At 38.9% G+C, this 19,301-nt stretch overlaps 1 protein-coding gene across 2 annotated transcripts; it reads left to right on the forward strand.

Annotated features, from left to right (window-relative positions):
- The first annotated feature begins 880 nt into the window (after positions 1-880).
- On the forward strand, positions 881-18,663 carry LOC105032501 (3-oxo-Delta(4,5)-steroid 5-beta-reductase). 2 transcript variants are annotated; one of them, XM_010906957.4, is made up of 2 exons: positions 881-2,221; positions 18,079-18,663. In XM_010906957.4, the coding sequence occupies exons 1-2, from the start codon at positions 1,070-1,072 to the stop codon at positions 18,202-18,204; spliced, it is 1,278 nt and encodes a 425-aa protein (XP_010905259.1). In that variant the 5' UTR covers positions 881-1,069; the 3' UTR covers positions 18,205-18,663. The 2 variants fall into 2 exon arrangements, with proteins under 2 accessions (XP_010905259.1, XP_019701869.1); XM_019846310.3 differs by lacking the exon at positions 18,079-18,663 and having other exon boundaries at positions 886-2,439.
- Positions 18,664-19,301: the final 638 nt, after the last annotated feature.

The raw sequence follows: 19,301 nt of genomic DNA on the forward strand, positions 1-19,301 counted from the left end.
TCTCTTCCTTTCTATGATTTTTGGTTCAAACTTAGTTTGATGTCAAAATAAATTAAAAAAAAAATAATGATCTAAAATATTTTGCATGAGATAAATCACAGCCATATAATTATTATAGGTGAAAATTAGATCTACCATAAAATTTAAAATATTTTGTACGAAGTAAATCAGACCGTATAATTATTATTAGATAAAATATTGGACCTACCATCCCATTTTAGGAAAGAGATTAATGGAGGCCAAGTGAACGGAAGATACGATGGGTAGATATTTCTATGCAAAGCTTTTGAACGCGACAAATTGTTGGAACAGGACATGGGTGCTTCCATAGTTGGCCCGAGGGTGAAGTTACGAAATTGCTGCCCATCTTAACCCATAAATCATCTCCTATTTTTTAAGTATAAAATTGCTGGAGGCTTATGAAAATCGTGATGGATTTAGTTCCTCAGTTTTCGTCGGTGATTTTTTTTTTTTTCAAAATAATATGGTGGGCCTGATTCAACCAGCATTTTTATTTTTTTTTTTGAATCCTTCTACCGTCCGATTTTGGAGAGGAGTTCACTGGAGGGCAAGCGAACTTTCTATGCAAAGCATTTAAACGCAACAAATAGTTGGAACAAGACGCGGGTGCTGTGCTGGGTTGGCCCTGGGGTGACGTTTTGTGGTTTGCCGCCCATCTCGAAGGTTTCTATTTTTTTTAAATATAAAATTGCTCCATCGGCAATTTTTTTTTTTAAATAATATGAAGCGCCAGATTCAACCATTAAGTTTTTCGGAATCCTCTGCCCCTTCTCAAAGAAGATAACGAAGAACAAGTCAACCGGAACGCGAATCACTCACCGTTCCTTCTCATATTGAAGGATCAGGATGAAGCGACAAGCACGCACCGTCCTCCGCCCGCAGTGCCTCCTCGGCTTGTTGAATTCCTGGGGGCCCTCTGCCTTCCTTTTCTTTCTTCCGAGCAGCGGCACAAGCCCGCACCGCCCTCGCCCTCCTCGTGTCTATCCTATAAATCTCAGCTCTCCCACCACTCTGGTGTATTTAAACAAACCCCATAATAAACGAAGTCATGAGCTGGTGGTGGGCCGGAGCCATAGGCGCCGCCAAGAAGAAGATCGATGAAGACTCCGGCGGCGGCGGCGGTGGCGGCGCCCCCAAGTTCCAGAGCGTTGGTTTGGTGATCGGCGTCACCGGCATCGTCGGCAACAGCCTCGCCGAGATCCTCCCCCTCTCCGACACCCCCGGCGGCCCCTGGAAGGTCTACGGCGTGTCCCGCCGTCCCCTCTCCGTCTCTTTCCGTCCTCTCACCGAGGGCCTCGCCGTCGAACACATCCAGTGCGATGTGTCCGACCCCGACGATGCCTTGGCGAAGCTTTCTCCACTCACCGACGTCACCCACGTCTTCTACGTCGCGTGGGCGAACCGCATCGTCGAGGCCGAGAACCGGGAGGTCAATTCGGCCTTGCTCCGCAACGTTCTCGCCGCCGTCCTCCCCAATGCCCCCAATCTCCAGCACGTTTGCCTCCAGACCGGCCGCAAGCACTACCTCGGCTCGTTCGAGTCCTTAGGCAAAGTGAAAGCCCATGAGCCCCCTTTCCGCGAGGATCTCCCGCGGCTTGACTGCCCCAACTTTTATTACGACCTCGAGGACATCCTCTTCGAGGAGATGGCGAAGAGGGATGGGACCGTGACGTGGTCGATCCACCGTCCGACGACCATCTTCGGCTTCTCCACGTATAGCCTCATGAATTTGGTGGGAAGTCTTTGTGCTTATGCCGCAATTTGCCGGCGGGAAGGAGCCCCGTTGAAATGGCCGGGGAGCCGGGTAGTTTGGGAGGATTTCAGCGATGCCTCCGATGCTGACATGATCGCCGAGCACCAGATCTGGGCGGCGATCGATCCGTATGCCAAGAATGAGGCCTTCAATTGTAGCAACGGGGATTTGTTCAAGTGGAAGCATTTGTGGCCGTTGCTGGCGAGGGAGTTCGGGGTGGAGTGGGTCGGGTACGAGGGAGAGGAGCAGCGGTTCAAGCTGGTGGATGCGATGAAGGAGAAGGAAGGGCTGTGGGAGGAGATCGTGGCGGAGCATGAGCTTGCGCCCACCAGACTGGAGGAGGTGGGGAACTGGTGGTTTGTTGATGCTGTGTTCGGCGTGGAGGAGGTGCATCTGGACAGCATGAACAAGAGCAAGGAGCATGGATTCTTGGGATTCCGAAACACGGTATCTTCCTTCATTTCTTGGATTGATAAGATGAGGGCTTACAAGATTGTTCCTTGATATGTCTTTTATGCATACCTTCTTTCTACCATTTAGAGTAATATTTGAATTCACCTTGCTTGCTTGGTTTGCCTTTTGTTTTCATTCACGAAGGACTGGTTGTATGATTTTTATGTTTTGCAAGTGATGGAATGAAAATAAGGATGCATGTTCTCAGCTGTGCTATTATTGTTGTGGTGTTTTGTTGGCTCTAGAGAAATTTATTTGTCTTGACCAAGTTAAAGATGTTTGTGATGTTAAATCAATAACTAGCAGCACCTTGTTGTTAAATCCATTATTATATCAAATGGGACACTTTTGGCTTTTTTTTAGCTGCTTCGAGCATGTCTGCATCCTGATCGTTTTGTCCTTTAATGTCTCTCACGTGTATGGGTTGATGGGTAGAGAAAAGGATGGAAGAATAAAGTGCAAGGAATTAGCAGAGTGCTGATCTCCTGATTCTAGTTTTATGGAAGCCGAATCCCTTTGAAAATATGATTGTTGGTATCACAAATCTTAGGCTTGCAGAATCTTTCTCCTCTTTAATCCATGTTTCAATCCTTTTGGTGTGTTTCTGTAATTATAGTAGATACCACATTAATAATCTGGTTCACTATCCGGTCAGCCTAAGTGCAGGCAGGACTCCTGACCAGCTTGAGTGCAGGCATTCTAATTGGATGATCTATACCACATGGATCGATTGAATAGATGAGAAAAATTAAAAACTTTGATTGTTTTATCAATATTTGATTTAAGAGGAAATATATTTGGCTCTTGGCTTTGTTGCAACTTCAAAAGTAAGCAACTACCTTAAACGTTCATCTCGAACAATTTTTCATTTACTAAGGTATCTGGAAGCATAGATATGAATATTTTTTCAGTACAAGACATGTGATATGGATATGACATGAATATTGCTAATGTGGCAAATTTTGAAAAAAATACGATAGGATACATCTAAGATATATCAATAAAAATTTATATGCATTCTATACATCATACATGCATAAATATGTACACACATATATTTATGTAATAAAGTATCTGAAAATCATAATATGCTATCAAAATACTGTAGTCCATACTTACATGGTAGCATCAAGTTTTACAAGCTCATCATTTTGTCATCACTGAAAATCATAGACTCAAATTTATACTTCATTTTTTAATACTGAGTTCATGGACTCCAAAGCTGACCATTAAATATTAAAAGGTCAACAGAAGGAAAAGAAAAACAGAAGCGCTTTTCCTTGGTTTTGGAGGTATTGAGAAGTGTGAAGTGCATCCGAGAAGTATCTGGTTATCTCTTTAATTTTCAGAAATAGGATAATATAAGTATCAAACTCGTATCCAAGTGCAACAAGTATTGGTATCCAATACATATAGGAGACTAATATGACATGGAATTTGAAGTATTCTCTTCCTAGCTGATGTATTGCACTCTTTCTCATCTGTGAAAGTTGAATCATATGTATAATTCTCCCCCTCTACCACTGCATAATACAACTTCACGGGATAAATGATATTGCAAGTAGTGTGAGTGTTCGAACTTCTACTCTAATAGAATGCTCTTCTACACAACAAACTACTGATTTTAGTCACCTAATCAGCTGCAAAGCACTGGACAACCTATAGCCAGCCAGTTACCTTCTCTCCCCTTTCTTTTTCATCTCTCTCCCTCTCTCCATTTAATGTCACATATGCACCAGCATTAGTATCATATAGCTACAGCTATTTGTAAAATCTGAAGACTGTAAGACCAGGTTTGAAGACATTGATGTCTGGGATACTTGTTTCAATCCTTTCATGAAGCAGGTTCTATTTTATGTCAAGAACAGGAGACAAATTGCCTTTAAATTGCTCACTATTCCTGAATATCAATGCAATCTCTTGTCCTACTAAGGAAAGGGATTGATAGTCCATCTTGTGAATTTTTTATTTGATTATGTCCTTGTGAAGTGTCACATTCATGATGCCAAAACATGTGAGTTGCTAACCACATTTTTGCTTTTAAGCTTTCTCCAATGAATGGTAGAATGGAGAACTTTCATGTGCCTTGTTTCGTCTCATTTTGCTTTGTCATTTGGAAGTGGTCTTGGTGAAAACATTTTGTAGCTTTTAAGAATTTGACATCATAGATATCTAAGTTCTTTGTTCTGCATGGTTATGGTGTCCCGACGTCATAGATATCTAAGTTCTTTGTTCTTCATGGTTATGTTGTCCCCCCCCAACCTGTCCCACCACTCTTTTTTCCGAAAAAAAGGGGAATTCTAGCCTTCCAAATGATACATCTTCTCTTGTAACTATGATCAGATTTTTTCTCATACATATCTGATTCAAGCTCCTAAATGACCTCTTGATTTCTTACTGTTGCTCTCTAAATCATGCCCGACTTCAAATATTAGCTGCCTAAAGCAGATACTTGGCAGCTTCACCAAGATCATTGGCCCTATAGGGAAGACCATTTCAAGAGCTACTCTCTCTCTAGGTACAAACTTAGAGAAAAAACATACCTGTCGAAAGCAGAATCGTTTCTTTATGTATCAGAGGTAAGAAAGGTGGAGAGCAAGGAGGAGCATCTTGCTTCATCTTTCTGCAGCCAATGCACAGAAACAGAGGGACAAATGAGAGCAAAGAGAAGTTGGTCCTTTAAAAAAAGGAAAGAAATTCTATTACTCAACAATATGATGTTCAATAAACTTGCCAACTAGTCCTAAGATTTCAGTGGACTATTTATTGCCCAATGTTGTCTTGGTTGTGAAAACATACACCACTGGAGCTAGGATGCCAGCTGGTGATTACAAAATTTTCAGAATTTTGGTGGATCATATCTTGAGGAGTAAAGCTAATGGTGTAGAATGGATAAGGGCCATTTTGGCTTAATTATTTACTGAATCTTGGGCTTGTTCTTGGATTTGAATTGATTACTCGGTTCACCTCAGGTTGAGCCAAATTAGGCCTTAATTGATAAACTAGGCCCAATCTTCCAATTACCTGCAAAATATATCAAGAAGCATCAAATTTCATTTAATAAATATTAAATATTACAATGTTTGGTGCTTTTATTATTATAAATTATGTGTTCATCATGCATTTATTGGATTCTAATTATATAATTGCCTCTTTCATGAATAACTAGACTAAGAATTAAAAGTATCATGCATTATGTTTGCTGGCTAAGTTTTGACATTGTATGCACATTGTGTGGTGCCATATCAATACGGTATGCATTAACTCAGAAAGATAAACTAGTTTATAAAATGATTCACAGGTACAAGCCAAGGTATGCTACTTCATTTCTTTTTTTTAAAAAAAAATAAATATTGATCAATTTGAACTGCTTTTGAGATGATGACAGTTGGAAAGTAATCTATTGAAATTTTGGATCATCAATCATTTCACATATTTGTGCTGATTGTTGTTGAATATATGCAATCCATAGTTCCAAGTGGCTACTGTTAGAAAACTATGTTCACACACTAATAACAAACAAAACTGAGTCTTGATAAGCCAACTAGATATTCATACCTTTGGAGCCAAGCATATGCCTTTATTGGATTCTAAGTATATAATTGCCTCTTTCTTGAATAACTGAGACTAAGAATTAAACGTATCATGTATTATGTCTGCTGGTCAAGTTTTGACATTGTAAGCACATTGTGTGGTGCCATATCAACACAGCATGCATTAGCTCAGAAAGATAAACTAGTTTACAAAATGATTCACACGTACAAGCCAAGGCATGCTACTTCATTTCTTTTTTTTAAAAAAAATAAATATAGACCAATTTTAACTGTTTTTGAGATGATGACAGTTTTTAAGTAATCTATTAAAATTTTGGATCATTAATCATTTCAGATATTTGTGCTGATTGTTGTTGAATATATGCAATCCATAGTTCCAAGTGGCTACTGTTAGAAAATTATGTTCCCACACTAATAGCAAACAAAACTGATTTTTATGGTAAAAACTACAAGAAACCATATTGCTAATGTTAAGAAGCTCATATGCTTGTAGTACTGTGGAAGCTTATATTCTATGGTGATTTCTAACCTTTTTCCTAGCATAGCCACTATCTTGCCTAGAACTGTGTCTAATCTGTAATTTTGATCATTGGGTCCTGAAAAGAAAACAGCAGTCGGACCAATACACCATATTTAACTAATATCTGCTCATTAAATGCTTTATTCTATTCTGTGTTTAAACTCAAAGGGGTTGCACTGACTCGGTGGACTATTTCCAAAGATGTTCATTTATCGGGGAAGAAGTGTCTTGGAAGTTAAGTTGTGGATGAATCTTGCCTAAAAATCATTTTGTTCCTTCCAAACTTCTAAGCAACTAGTTGTTCTTTCTTCATGTTCAATATTAGAATGACTCAGTTGATTCTTATTCCAGTAGAGCTTGTGATGTAGTAGCACAAAGGATTATGTCTAAAGAATTATTTATGGCAAGATGCATTATAATGGAGATAAGGTTAGCTTGTTGTCTTTTAATGTATGTGAAGATTATGACATCATAGTGTATAGAATACAAACTTATGAAATTTATCACCATGCCCTTTGATGTACTCTATCCTGCGACAACATACTGCTTAATTTTGTGAACCTTCTATCTTCAGCTGGACCCTGCACTTATAATTCTGTTATCTGACAACACCTTTGAACTTCCAACTTATTGCCGTACATGCAAAAGCCATGAGGCTGGTCATGGGGCATTTGATGCCTAACGTTGAGTAACATTTGCAGAGGAGTGTTGTTCCTCCTCAAGGATAGAGTTTGAAGGAGAATTGATGTATGAAAACTACCATATGAGAAGTCCATCCATCGACTTAATGCCAATATCTAAGTCTTAAGTAGCAGTAAACTTGCCGGACCAAAGCATCTCCTGTAGTTTAACTTGTCTTATCAGAACTACTGGACAAACTTAAACTCAAGGTCAAAAGTAAAAAAATCCATCATAACATGATGTTTGGTTTAATTGGTAGCATCAAACATCAGTGTCTTGTGCAATTTGCGGCATAGACACATGAGGTATTGTCGATGAAATGGCACACATAAAGTTTGATGAAAATGAGCTTTCAAGGTCAACTGTGATGGAAGGTGAGCACAGTATGGAAGTTCCTAGTTTTAAGCATGAAGGAACATAAAACATAGAGCAATATAGCTTTGACGAAGTAAAGACTGAAGACATATTGAGTATTTTAATAAACAGCACCTCTGGTCAAATCATTTTGTTTAGTAAGAATACAAGGTTCCTTACCTATGGAAGCAGGACCGCTAAACTAGCTGTGTTTTATGATAGTTAGTTTATCACAAGGAAAGCATCTAACAAGCATGATACCTTGGGCAAAGCTATCAGCTGTCAGCATCATATGTGGAATAAAGTAGCCAGAAAGTTAGAGTAAGGTACTGGAAAGTGGGAGCAATAACCACAAGTTCTAACCATTATGTATCAAATGGCAATATTTGGATTTAGATTTTCACTGATTTGGGTTGAGAAGGACCTTTTGTGCCTATAATCTGATATTTAGGTGGGTGAGCTTTGCAAAAATTCAATCAAGGTTAGTATTACCTGTGATAAAATAATAGCTGAGCTTGAAGTTTAATGTGCTTCATGTGCTCCTATCATATAAAGAAACAAAGCCTTGTGCTGAGAACAAAAACACCAAAATACTGTTGATAAATTTTCAGTATCATTTAGTGGTGAACTCTGTACCTCTCTCCCTCTATTTCCTTTTCTGCAGCCCCAACCTCTTCTCCCCCCCCACCCCCCACAACAAAACTTCTTTTTTTCTCTCTTGATTTTCCAATTCATGTACACTTAAATCACAATAACTTCATCTTAGGATGCTATACTTGAGGTCTCAAAGACCTATATTGCTCTATTTCTGTTGTTGGGCAGTGTGAGATTGGTTTTAATGTAGCTAATAGGATGATATTATATTAAGCACTAGACTTGGTTATGTGAGGATGACCTTGTGATGTATAGGCAATGTATATGTAAAAAGTTAGCCAAATGTAATTCTTGCCCATTGCAGAAATATATGCTTTCAGGGTTTTTCTTTTTAGCCAAGACGTTCTCATATTCATGTTGATACATAAGCTTATGCGTACTATAATTGACTAAAAATGAACAGGCCATCAAGGTAAAAGACAACTTTTACGCCGAATTTGTTATCTACCACTATTCAACCAGTTGACTATGTCTTCTTGAGCAAATCATTCTGCAACTCTTTTGTTGCTTATATGTAGGTGTCTTCCTACTTATCATGTATTCTGAATATTCTGGGTACTATTTAATTATTGGAGACTAGCGTTCATATTTCTTACATCACCTATTTTTACCTCTTCTCTTTGATATTGTTTCATATTAATCATCCAACTTATCAATAATTGTTGCTCGCTGAATTAGTATCCACATCTTCCGTCAAAACTCAATTTAAAAGAAAGGATACTTTCTGAAATAGACATCCATATATTTTGATGCTTGTATTGGATATGTCATATTTGGCTCTCCTTTCCGCTTCCTACTAGAGCTGCATTTCGTTGGTGCCAAAAAGTAGCTTATAATCATGCAGGAATTTTGGGAACAGAAGCTGACTAGGAAATTAGCAAACTGTTTATTGGTGGCTTACAAGTGCAAAGCATGTAAAAGCTATGCTTACATATGTAGCCAAAAGATTTTGTCCGCAGAAAAGATGCACTGTTAATGGTTTGTTCTTATGGCGTAGTCTCATTAATAAAGAACTTCTTTCTTCTTTAGCTGGTTGTTTGGTCTTCTGTTTTACTATTTGACCAGTTGTTATCAGTTGGTTAGATAAAGTAAAATGCCCCATAAAGTAAAGTGCCCCAATCTTGAGCCATCTTTGGTTCTGTAGAAGGCTGATGAATCTTTTTGGCTTCCTTTTTCATTTACACCAGTCTAATGTTTGCGGGGTTCAATCATCTTTTGCAGCTATTGAAGTACAAATCTAGTTTAACCCGACCCATTGCAATAAAGTTTGAGGCTCTGACAGTAAAAATCTTCTCAGGACCTAGCTGACCTATGATGATAGGCATGCACCATCTTCTGCCTTGCATCATCAACTTGTGAGCTGCAAGTTTCACTGTAGCTATCTCTTCGATGAACTGACCTGCAAATAGTTACCCTTAGATTGTAACTTTACTAGGGGAAGATTGTGAACGTGCCATTACTTCTGTCTCTCACTGAAGTTCTGAAGTTTTAATCATTTCCGTTCCAGTCCATCCGAGTCTGGTGCAGGCACTGGCATTTTCAAATTCTATTAAATATTCCGCTATTGTATTTTAGAGACACATTAGGAGGATTTAAGTACCGGTATGTTTTCATCCGTACGGGTACAGGGGGCACAGCTGGACTATAAAAACACACGGTTTTTAACTCTGTTTTATCATCCGGGACAAAGAGGCGTATCATATGTCAGCATTGTACCGCACAATCCCAACAAGGTACCATTATTTTCAGCCTTTCATTGGTGTTATTTGAACACAGAAGGTAAGGAGAACACAAGGTTCCAAGCCAAAGGCAAGTTAAAGTTTTGAATTTTCTTTCTTGGATCTGAATATATCAGGTTGGCTTAGAGGAATTCTTCGTACTGCTACTTCAGCAGTCTGGTTCTCTAGGTCAGTGGACATGGTAATTAGAGGTCATCACCTCAGAAACTAAACTCTCTATATTGTTCATAAGGGTTTTTAATTGAAATACATCATTACACGATATCTCACCTTCATGGCCAACAAATGAAAATGATGGAAACAATTATTGTGTCTCATAATGAGAAAATAATTATTGTACGTCAGATCAAATCCTCAGATATAAAGATAGCTACTGTGGTATCTCATAAAAAGAAAACTCTGTTTCTTTTTCTTAATTATTGCAGATTATGTTTGAGACAGCTGCTGAAGATTATGCAAAAGTTAGTGGCTCAGGTCGCTAAGAAATCTTCAGAAATTGTTCCAATGAAGATCCATGATGTTAATTATAATATATGCCACTAGAAATACCTAGGAACCAAATATTACATATTTTAGTGGTTTCTAACTAATGCATCATGCAGATGCAAGGTTGGATGGCTTCAGGGTGCTAGTATGTTAAAATATGTATTAAAGCATTTAAATTGAGGATCCATCTTATAGATTATGGTCTATATACACATATAGTGCTTCGAGCATTGCAAAATTGGTCCCACAATATTTTAGTTGTTCGTTTTTTCACTAACTTGGTACATTGTTTAGAGACTAACAAAACATGTGATTTTTTTGCTTCTAACCACTGATTGCATTAGTTACAATTTTCATAATTGGTAGTATATTGCTTGACTAAAGATGATTATCCCAGTTGAGGGGTGTAGAGCCTTTTAGCTACGTGGATTTGACTGCGAGATAAACCAAAATAGACTTCCAATAGCTTTGGACTCCACACATTAGCGGCCTCAAGGTACATATCAAATCTAGATACAATTTTCCTTTCACCATGTATTTTTTTTCAAAAAAAATCCTTGTCTGCTTAGATCTTAAGCAACTTCTCGGGGAAAAAATCTTAATAGCTTGGAGAAATTATTAGTTAAAACCTTTCCATTACATATATCTTGGGCCATTCAATAAAAAGGTCAATACATCATTCAAAACAGTGAATCTTTTTCATTCAAAATGGTAAAAGATGTTAGCTAGTTCACCATGGTTAATAGTGAATCTTTTTCCATTCAGAATTTTCAACTAAGCTTGGATAATAGTGAACCTTTTTTTACAATAATTGATGATGTTGATTTTTTAATGGATAGTCCGAGGTATGTGCGATAGAATGCTCTAATCAATAATATCTCAATAGCTTGATGGCTTTCAAAAATATAAACAAAAAGACAACTCGGAGCTTGTTTGGATGATTAAGCCCCAAATTTCATGGGATTTGTGGGTTGAGCCAATGCAACTAAAGAAAATCTATCCAAACTAGACTTATATTTTGGGATCTTTTAGGGTGGATAACCCAAACCCTATATAGAGAAAAATAAGACGGCAAAGGCTCCTCCAAAAGGAGGAATACCTGGTACAAGTCAGGACTTATTGCCCTTTTTTTCTCACTATATGATTCAGATTGATCCACTATAAAGGTTTTTTCGTATTTGTGAAGATAGGTTTTAGGTCAAATTATTTTTTTCTAATTATACTAGTTTTGCGTATTTAGACCTGCATATTTAGAAAAAAAGTAGTTTTGCAACCCCATTACAAGTGCTTTTTTTTGGTCAAAGTATAAAAAAAAATCCTATAGATCAATGAAATCCCAGCTAGTTGATTTCAATTCTGAACAAAATGATGAGAAGTATTTTATCGGACTAATCCAAATTTAAAACTTTTTTATCAAACTAATGTATGTTTGAACTTATTTATCAGACTAATGCAAAAGCTAAAAACACCATATGGCATTTTTAGGCCCAGTCAGCCTCTCCCCCGACAGCCTACGTGGAATCCAAAAAAAAAAAAATTAGTTTGAAAGCACCATTCCGAATGGTACTTTCAGAAGCCAATAAACTCCTGTGTCTCCTTCCTGATGCCCTCTCCATTGCTGCTCCACCACTTGCCTTCCAATCGGATGCCCTCCCCCATCCAATGCCCGTCGATGCCCCCCCCTCTAGTTAGCTTCTTCCTTCTTCCTCCTAATCGATGCCCACCCCCTCCCTCCTCTCCCCCATTCGATGCCCTCTCCCCCTCCCCCTCCCGGCCCTTTGTTTCTCTACTCCCATCTGACGCCCACCCTATCCCCCCATCCTTTTCCCATCTGAGGCCCCCCTCCCTTCTCCACCACCACTCTGCTCGCATGCCCCACCCAATCCCTCCACTCCCCCCCCTCTTCCTTCTCTTTCCCCACCACAACCCCCACCCCCCTCCCCTCCAACTTCTTTCTCCTTCTCCTATTATCTTTTTTTTTTTTTGCTCTCCTTATTACTATTTATCTGAGATACATTAGTGGTCCCTAACTTTGAATTGGTTATCTTGTCGATGATTTTAGCTGTTGCTTTTTTTTTTAATAAATAAATATTAATAAGATCACTCTCCATATTAGTGCTTAGTTTACTAATCCTATGTCGATATAGCCTAAGATGATACCATGTATACCTGTGTATCATGTTAATCTCTAATTATTATTACAACGTTGTTGGGTTTGATAAACTGAGCACTGATATAGTGGTTAATGAATAGCGATATGCCATATGAATAGCAACATTATTGAGAAGTTGATACCCGAGCCTGGTTTTTTCTAAAATCATCAGACCTAAGCCCCACCTGAAGCCCAAAAAAATTTTCGAACTGAACTTGGATAGGTATAGTGGTCGGTCTAGCCTTGTCCAACCCAGTCCGTTGGCAATGCTACTCGATACTTTTGTAGATGGCTAATTTTAAAATTTTAAATATATTGTATTGTATAGAATCATAGATCCATCTTTTGATTAATATATATATTCTACGGTATTCATATATTTATATATTTTTGTACGAATGGGAGAATTATGTACATTGGTTAATTGATTATCCAGTTTGGATAGTTTGAGAATTGTAATTAATTTTATAGATAATTACAATAATCAATCGATATGTTGAGAGTTCAAGAAAAATTTTGGATAGTATTTTTTTTTAGTTTTCCTTACACATCTTGAGCCAGGTGGGGAGAACTGAGAGAAAATGCTATCGATTTTTTTTTTCGGCCCCTATTACATATCATTTGATTACTGTATTTGACCTATGAATTAATATAATTTTTAAATGGAATTGAATCTTCTATACCTATTAGTTAATGATAGGATGCATTTATTATGTAAGCATTTTATCAAAATAATTATTAATATTAAATATTTTGATTTTGATATTGTTATAGAATTTTCTGAGAAAATGGCCAGTGTTTGGGTTCGTCTACTATTATATTATGATGGTATAATAGAAAATGGTGAAGATGGCGTGCAGTATAGTCAGTCTGTGAGCCAGATGGTTAGGTTATCTTTATCATTATCACATCAAGAATTATTAAACCATTTATATAGTGATATTCCTATAGATAGAAAAAAATATGAAATCAAATTGAGATGGAGATTTCTTAATTTGTCAGAATAGTTAATGCAGAACAAATATGTCTTAGTTCGAATTAATGATGATGAAAATATCCAAAAAAAATATTGACATTTCTTTTGAAATTTTCAGAATATCAATATATTGAATTATATATTGAAAAAAAAGATATATCCTCTAATGAAAATACTACTCAAATGATGGTAGCAAGGTTTGGATACTTTAGTGGGCTTTTAACCCAAGAGAGCAATACTCCTGGATCTTTCTCACCTTTCTTAAGTCTTATGGTGCGAACCGTTGGTGTTGAGGCCATGTTTGTAAAACAATATTCTAATACTGTTGGCCTTAGTTATCCAATTATTCAAAGTCTTATGATAACTTCTTCTATGATGACTTCTCTTATGGTGGAAGTAGTAGTAAGTGCGGGATATGACATTCAAATGGAAGACGATGATTGGGTCAGCATTGGAATAAATTTTGATAATTGAGATTTTAAATCAGATGAGAATGAGGCAGAAAAAGAATAGCTTGATGAGGACAGTAATAATGATGAAGATGAAGATGAAGATGGTGATGAAGATGATCAGTCAGATATTAATATAGGAGAATCTAAACTTCATTTGCATGAATCCTATAATTTTTTAGTAACTTAAATTTAGATCATGATAGTGGTGTTAGTGCTAGCCAAAGATCAAACTTTGATTATCAGTTTTGGGACTTCTCGATGACTAAATTTTCTATAGGTCTAATGTTTAAGAGTAAAGATGAGCTAAAGAGAGTTACTGATCTTTATCACATTCGAAAGTATTAGATATACAATGTAGTTCAGTTACATTCAAAGCTATGGTTCATATGATGTGCATCATTAGATAATGAACAAAAATGTAAATGGAGGCTTCGTGTTGTATTGTTAAAAAAGTATGGATATTTTTAGATCATAAGATATAAGGGTTCTCACACTTGTTTGTTTAAGGGATTGAGTTAAGACCACAAATTTGTCAGTGGAAGGATAATTGGCATACTACTCCGATATATTATTGAGAAAGATCCAGATATTAAAGTTGAAGCTATTGTGGCAACCATTAATAAGCAATTTCAATACACAGTGTCATATGAAAAAGTATGGTATAAAAAATAGAAGGCATTGATTGATATTTATGGAGAATGAGAGCCGTCTTATATAAAATTATCCTATTATATGGCTACACTCCAAAATACAATCCTCGGCACCGTGGTTTCATGAGATTTCTTCTCAATTGAAAATTTCAATATGCGGGTTTTAAATTATATTTTTTGAACTTTTCAACCATTCATCCAAAATTTTAGACATTGTCGTCCTGTGATCAGCATTGATGGCACACACTTGTATGAAAAGTTTAAAGATAAGATGCTAATTACAACAGGAGTTGATGTAGAGAATGAGATTTACCTCGTAACATATGCAATTGTTGATGAGAAGACAACTGCTAGTTGGAGGTGGTTTCATTTCTGACTCATAACACATATTGCACAAGATAGAAATGGAATATATCTAATTTCTGACAGACATCTAGATATATTAAATGTCATTGCAGATGAGTTTATTGGATGATGTCCGTCACATGTCTATCATCGATACTACTTAAGACATGTCTGCAATAATTTTAACACTTACTTTAAAAATACACAGCTCAAAAGAGCAGTATAGCAAGTAGGGAGCATTCATCAAGTTTGCAAGCTCGATTTTATCATGGATAGGATCAGGACAGTGAATGCAAAGGCTTAGAGTTGGCTGTCTGAGTTGAAAAAAGTGAAGTGGACATTGGCACATGATGCCAGCATACGCTATGGTGTCTTAACTATAAATTTGTTGGAGGTTTTTAATAATATCTTATAAAAAGCTAGAAATATACCAATTATAGCTTGTGTTCAAATGATATCTTACCATCGTGTGAAATACTTTAATATGAGATGTGCCTAAGCTTTAAGATATGTGCAGGAGAACTTAAATAATTTTTTTATTCCTCATGCTACAATTAAAATTGCTAAAAATCAGATTAAAGCTAACCAGCACAGAGTAATAGTATTCAACCTCCAAATAGGCATATATGAAGTGCTTACGAAGAGAGCAAGCATAGGATTAAGAGGTGAAAGAAATTCCTAGACTATGACTTTAATTGAAAGAAGATGTTCTTGTAAAAAGTGGAGCATCTATAGATATCCTTATTCATATATTTTAACTGTGTGTCAAAAAATTACTGTATATTTTAGTGGATTCATGGATGATGCATACACAATTAAGGCATACATGAATGCTTGGAGTGATAAGTTTTATCCATTATCACATGAAGACTATTGGAGGTATACACATATGTTCATATGTATTTCTGATCATCATCGTTTGAGATCTAAAAAGAAAGAGGGGCCAAAGTCAACAAGACTTTGAAATGAGATTGATGATAGGCAAATAAGAAGCAAGAATCATTATAGTTGTTGGTGCAAAAATTCGCTTGCGCCGGAGAAGCTGGAGTCGAGGAAGTCGCGGTCGCCGCGGGACCTGCAAAGGAAGTCTAAATCGGAGGTGGGGTTGCTCCGGCAAGACCCTTCGATGCTCAAGTCAGTTCTCTGCCTCAACAAGAATAGAGTGCTCGAACGAAGAATTTAGCAGAGTTTTTAGATAAAGATGAGAGCTTATAGAATAACGTATCTGGGTTCCCCTTTTATAGACGGAGGGGGCAACGAATTGATAGCGACGCCTGTAACCGTCTGGTAGTGGGCCACCCAGAGTCAGAAAGAATTTATTGCGGAGGGTAGTGGAGTGGGATCGTGCTTATCACCGTGGCTCGCCACGTGGAATCATTACGGGGAGTGGAGCGACGTCCGCTGTTGTGACTCGTCAGGGAGTGGTGGAATCGCACAGGATCCGCCGTAGGGAGTGGAGCAGAATCGTGGCCGTTAATATGGCCTGCCAGGGAATAATGGAGCTGCGTAGGGTCCGCCGCAGGGAGTGGAGCAGTGCTGTCCATTACTGTGGCCTGCCAGGGGGTCCAGACTTGTCGGCTGAAGTTCGATTGGAGTCGGTAGCGAGGCCCGACACCCGTAGGAGTTTGGGCGAGGTCTTCCGCAATCGGAAAAGATGACGGAGTCTGGCTTCCGTAGGAGTCCGGACGAAGTCTACTTGCAGTTAGGGTCATGGGCGGAGTCCGGCTCCCGTAGGAGTCCGGACGAAGTCTGTCTGCAGCCGTTGGAGTCGAGACGAAGCCCGGCTCCCGTAGGAGTCCGGGTGGAGTCTCCTGCAATTAAAGTCGGGTGCGAAGTCCAGCTCCTGTAGGAGCCCAGACGGATCTTACCGGCGGTTGAAGTTGAGGATGGGGCCCGACTCCCGTAGGAGTCCGGGCGGAGTCTACTTGCAGTTGAAGTCGTGGGTGGAGTCCGGCTCCCGTAGGAGTCCGGACGAAGTCTGTCGGCAGCCGTTGGAGTCGAGGACGAAGCCTGGCTCCCGTAGGAGTCCGGGTGGAGTCTCCCTACAATTAAAGTCAAAGGCGAAGTCCGGCTCCCGTAGGAGTCCGGACAAGGCTTACCAGCAGTTGAAGTTGAGGACGAAGCTCGGCTCCCGTGGGAGTCTGGGCGGAGTCCCTCTTGAGGTTGGAGCTGTGGATAGAGCCCGGCTCCCGTAGGAGTCTGGTCGGAATCTGTCTGTAGCCGTCGGAGTCGAGGACGAAGCCCGGCTCCCGTAGGAGTCCGGGTGGAGTCTCCCTGCAATTAAAGTCAAAGGCGAAGTCCGGCTCCCGTAGGAGTCCGGACAAGGCTTACCAGCAGTTGAAGTTGAGGACGAAGCTCGGCTCCCGTAGGAGTCCGGGTGGAGTCTCCCTGCAATTAAAGTCAAAGTCGAAGTCCGGCTCCCGTAGGAGTCCGGACAAGGCTTACTAGCAGTTGAAGTTGAGGACGAAGCTCGGCTCCCGTGGGAGTCCGGGCGGAGTCCCCTTGAGGTTGGAGCTGTGGACAGAGCCCGGTTCCCGTAGGAGTCCGGTCGGAATCTGTCTGTAGCCGTCGGAGTCAAGGACGAAGCCCGGCTCCCGTAGGAGTCCGGGTGGAGTCTCCCTGCAATTAAAGTCAAAGGCGAAGTCCGGCTCCCGTAGGAGTCCGGACAAGGCTTACCAGCAGTTGAAGTTGAGGACGAAGCTCGGCTCCCGTGGGAGTCCGGGCGGAGTCCCTCTTGAGGTTGGAGCTGTGGACAGAGCCCGGCTCCCGTAGTAGTTCGGGCGGAGTCCTTCTTGAGTTGAAGTTGGCGACGTAGCCCGGCCCCCGTATGAGTCCGGGCGGAGCTCGCAAGGGCTAATTCCGCTGAGAACTTCGGCCGTGGGTATTTTGTACCCAACAATAGTATTTGTAAGGAACAAGATCATGATCATCGTCATTATCTTAGATTACTTCAACATACATCAACTTTAAGCAATGGAAGAAATCAAAGGCAGCAGAGTGTATTACTCCATGTATTTTCATAGTTATGTATTGTTCTATATATTTTCGAGAGTTAAACTGTTACATAGTTTATGTCTAGAGTTATGTATTATTCTATGTATTTTTAGAATTGAACTGTTGTGTAGTATATGTCTAAAGATAAATGTTTGTTCTATATATGTGTAGAGTTATGTATTGCTCTATATATTTCGTGCCTTTGATTGTGGAGCTGATGCTTTTCTTTTGTCTTATTCTTTGAGAATTTTCTAACATCTTTATATGGCATATTCTTTTGAATGTATTTTGCAGGTTGTTTCAACCATCATGTCTCATTGCATTTTGCATCTAGAGCCCTGGGATCCCAACATTCTGACTTTACAAGTAGATCATAGATCAGAGTGCATATATGAGAGAGAGGGATTAACTTTCTATTGAAGTAGCTCTGATTAATTTGATATTAATGGTGTTACCTTTTCCACTGTTTGGTGTTGTTTCAAGAGATGCAGCAGATCAGACGTCGATCGTCAAATCAATCTTTAAATTATCAGATGATGTTTCTGATGAGATGGTTCGATAGTACACTCGGGGCCAGATTTGGCGTATGCTTGAAGGATCCCTATTACCTGATACATCATCGGCTCTACTGAAGCTCAAGTATTTACCTTTACTGGAGGATCTTCATCAGTTGGCCTGCATGAGTTGGGGTAGTGCGGTCTTGGCATTTTTATATCGGACTTTGTATAGAGCCACTGGCCTACACAATCAGACATCAGTTCTTACTTAGTTTTACTACAAGTACACATTTTCTTCAAGTTTATATATATTTATTTATAAAATTTTGTTACATGATTTATCTATGGATATTTTTAGATATGGCATGGGAGAGGTTTCCTATTTTTCATCCATAGAAATGGCAGTTTTTAGAGATGAGACTGATAGGGATGGACCCAGATATGCCATTTATCTTAGATGCACCATGGGGATTTAGGTAAAAGAAGTTCATATTCTAAATATTATATTTTTACTTTTATAATTGGTTACAGTCAAATTATAATAACAACATCTATAGATGAAATATTCTTTTTGTGTGAAGGATGTGTCCATCCATGTCGTATGTGCTTATAGAGATTAGTTAGACTACTTAGATGATACCAAAAAATGGATAACTTATTTCACATGTATGACTCTTATTTCAAAAATTCGTAAAGTAATATTCAACTTATATTTATTAATGGAGATATATTTATTTTTTTATCAATTCGTCTAGGAGTCCTATGTTATGGCATGTTTGCCAGACATGTGTACTGATGGACAGGATATTTGGATGGCATGGGTGCCTCTCATTTGCTTTGATATCGTGGAGTGATATTTTCTAGATCATATACTTAGACAGTTTGGCCTACATCAATCAATACCACAGATGTGCGACACAAGACTTGCTCTTCATGGTATAGACCGACGAGGCAGGTCCAACATGGTTTAGGATACTACACATGCCACCTATATTGAGAGATGATACGATCGCCGACATT

The sequence above is a fragment of the Elaeis guineensis genome, chromosome 13 (assembly GCF_000442705.2).
Source record: "Elaeis guineensis isolate ETL-2024a chromosome 13, EG11, whole genome shotgun sequence".
Taxonomy (NCBI): Eukaryota; Viridiplantae; Streptophyta; class Magnoliopsida; order Arecales; family Arecaceae; genus Elaeis; species Elaeis guineensis.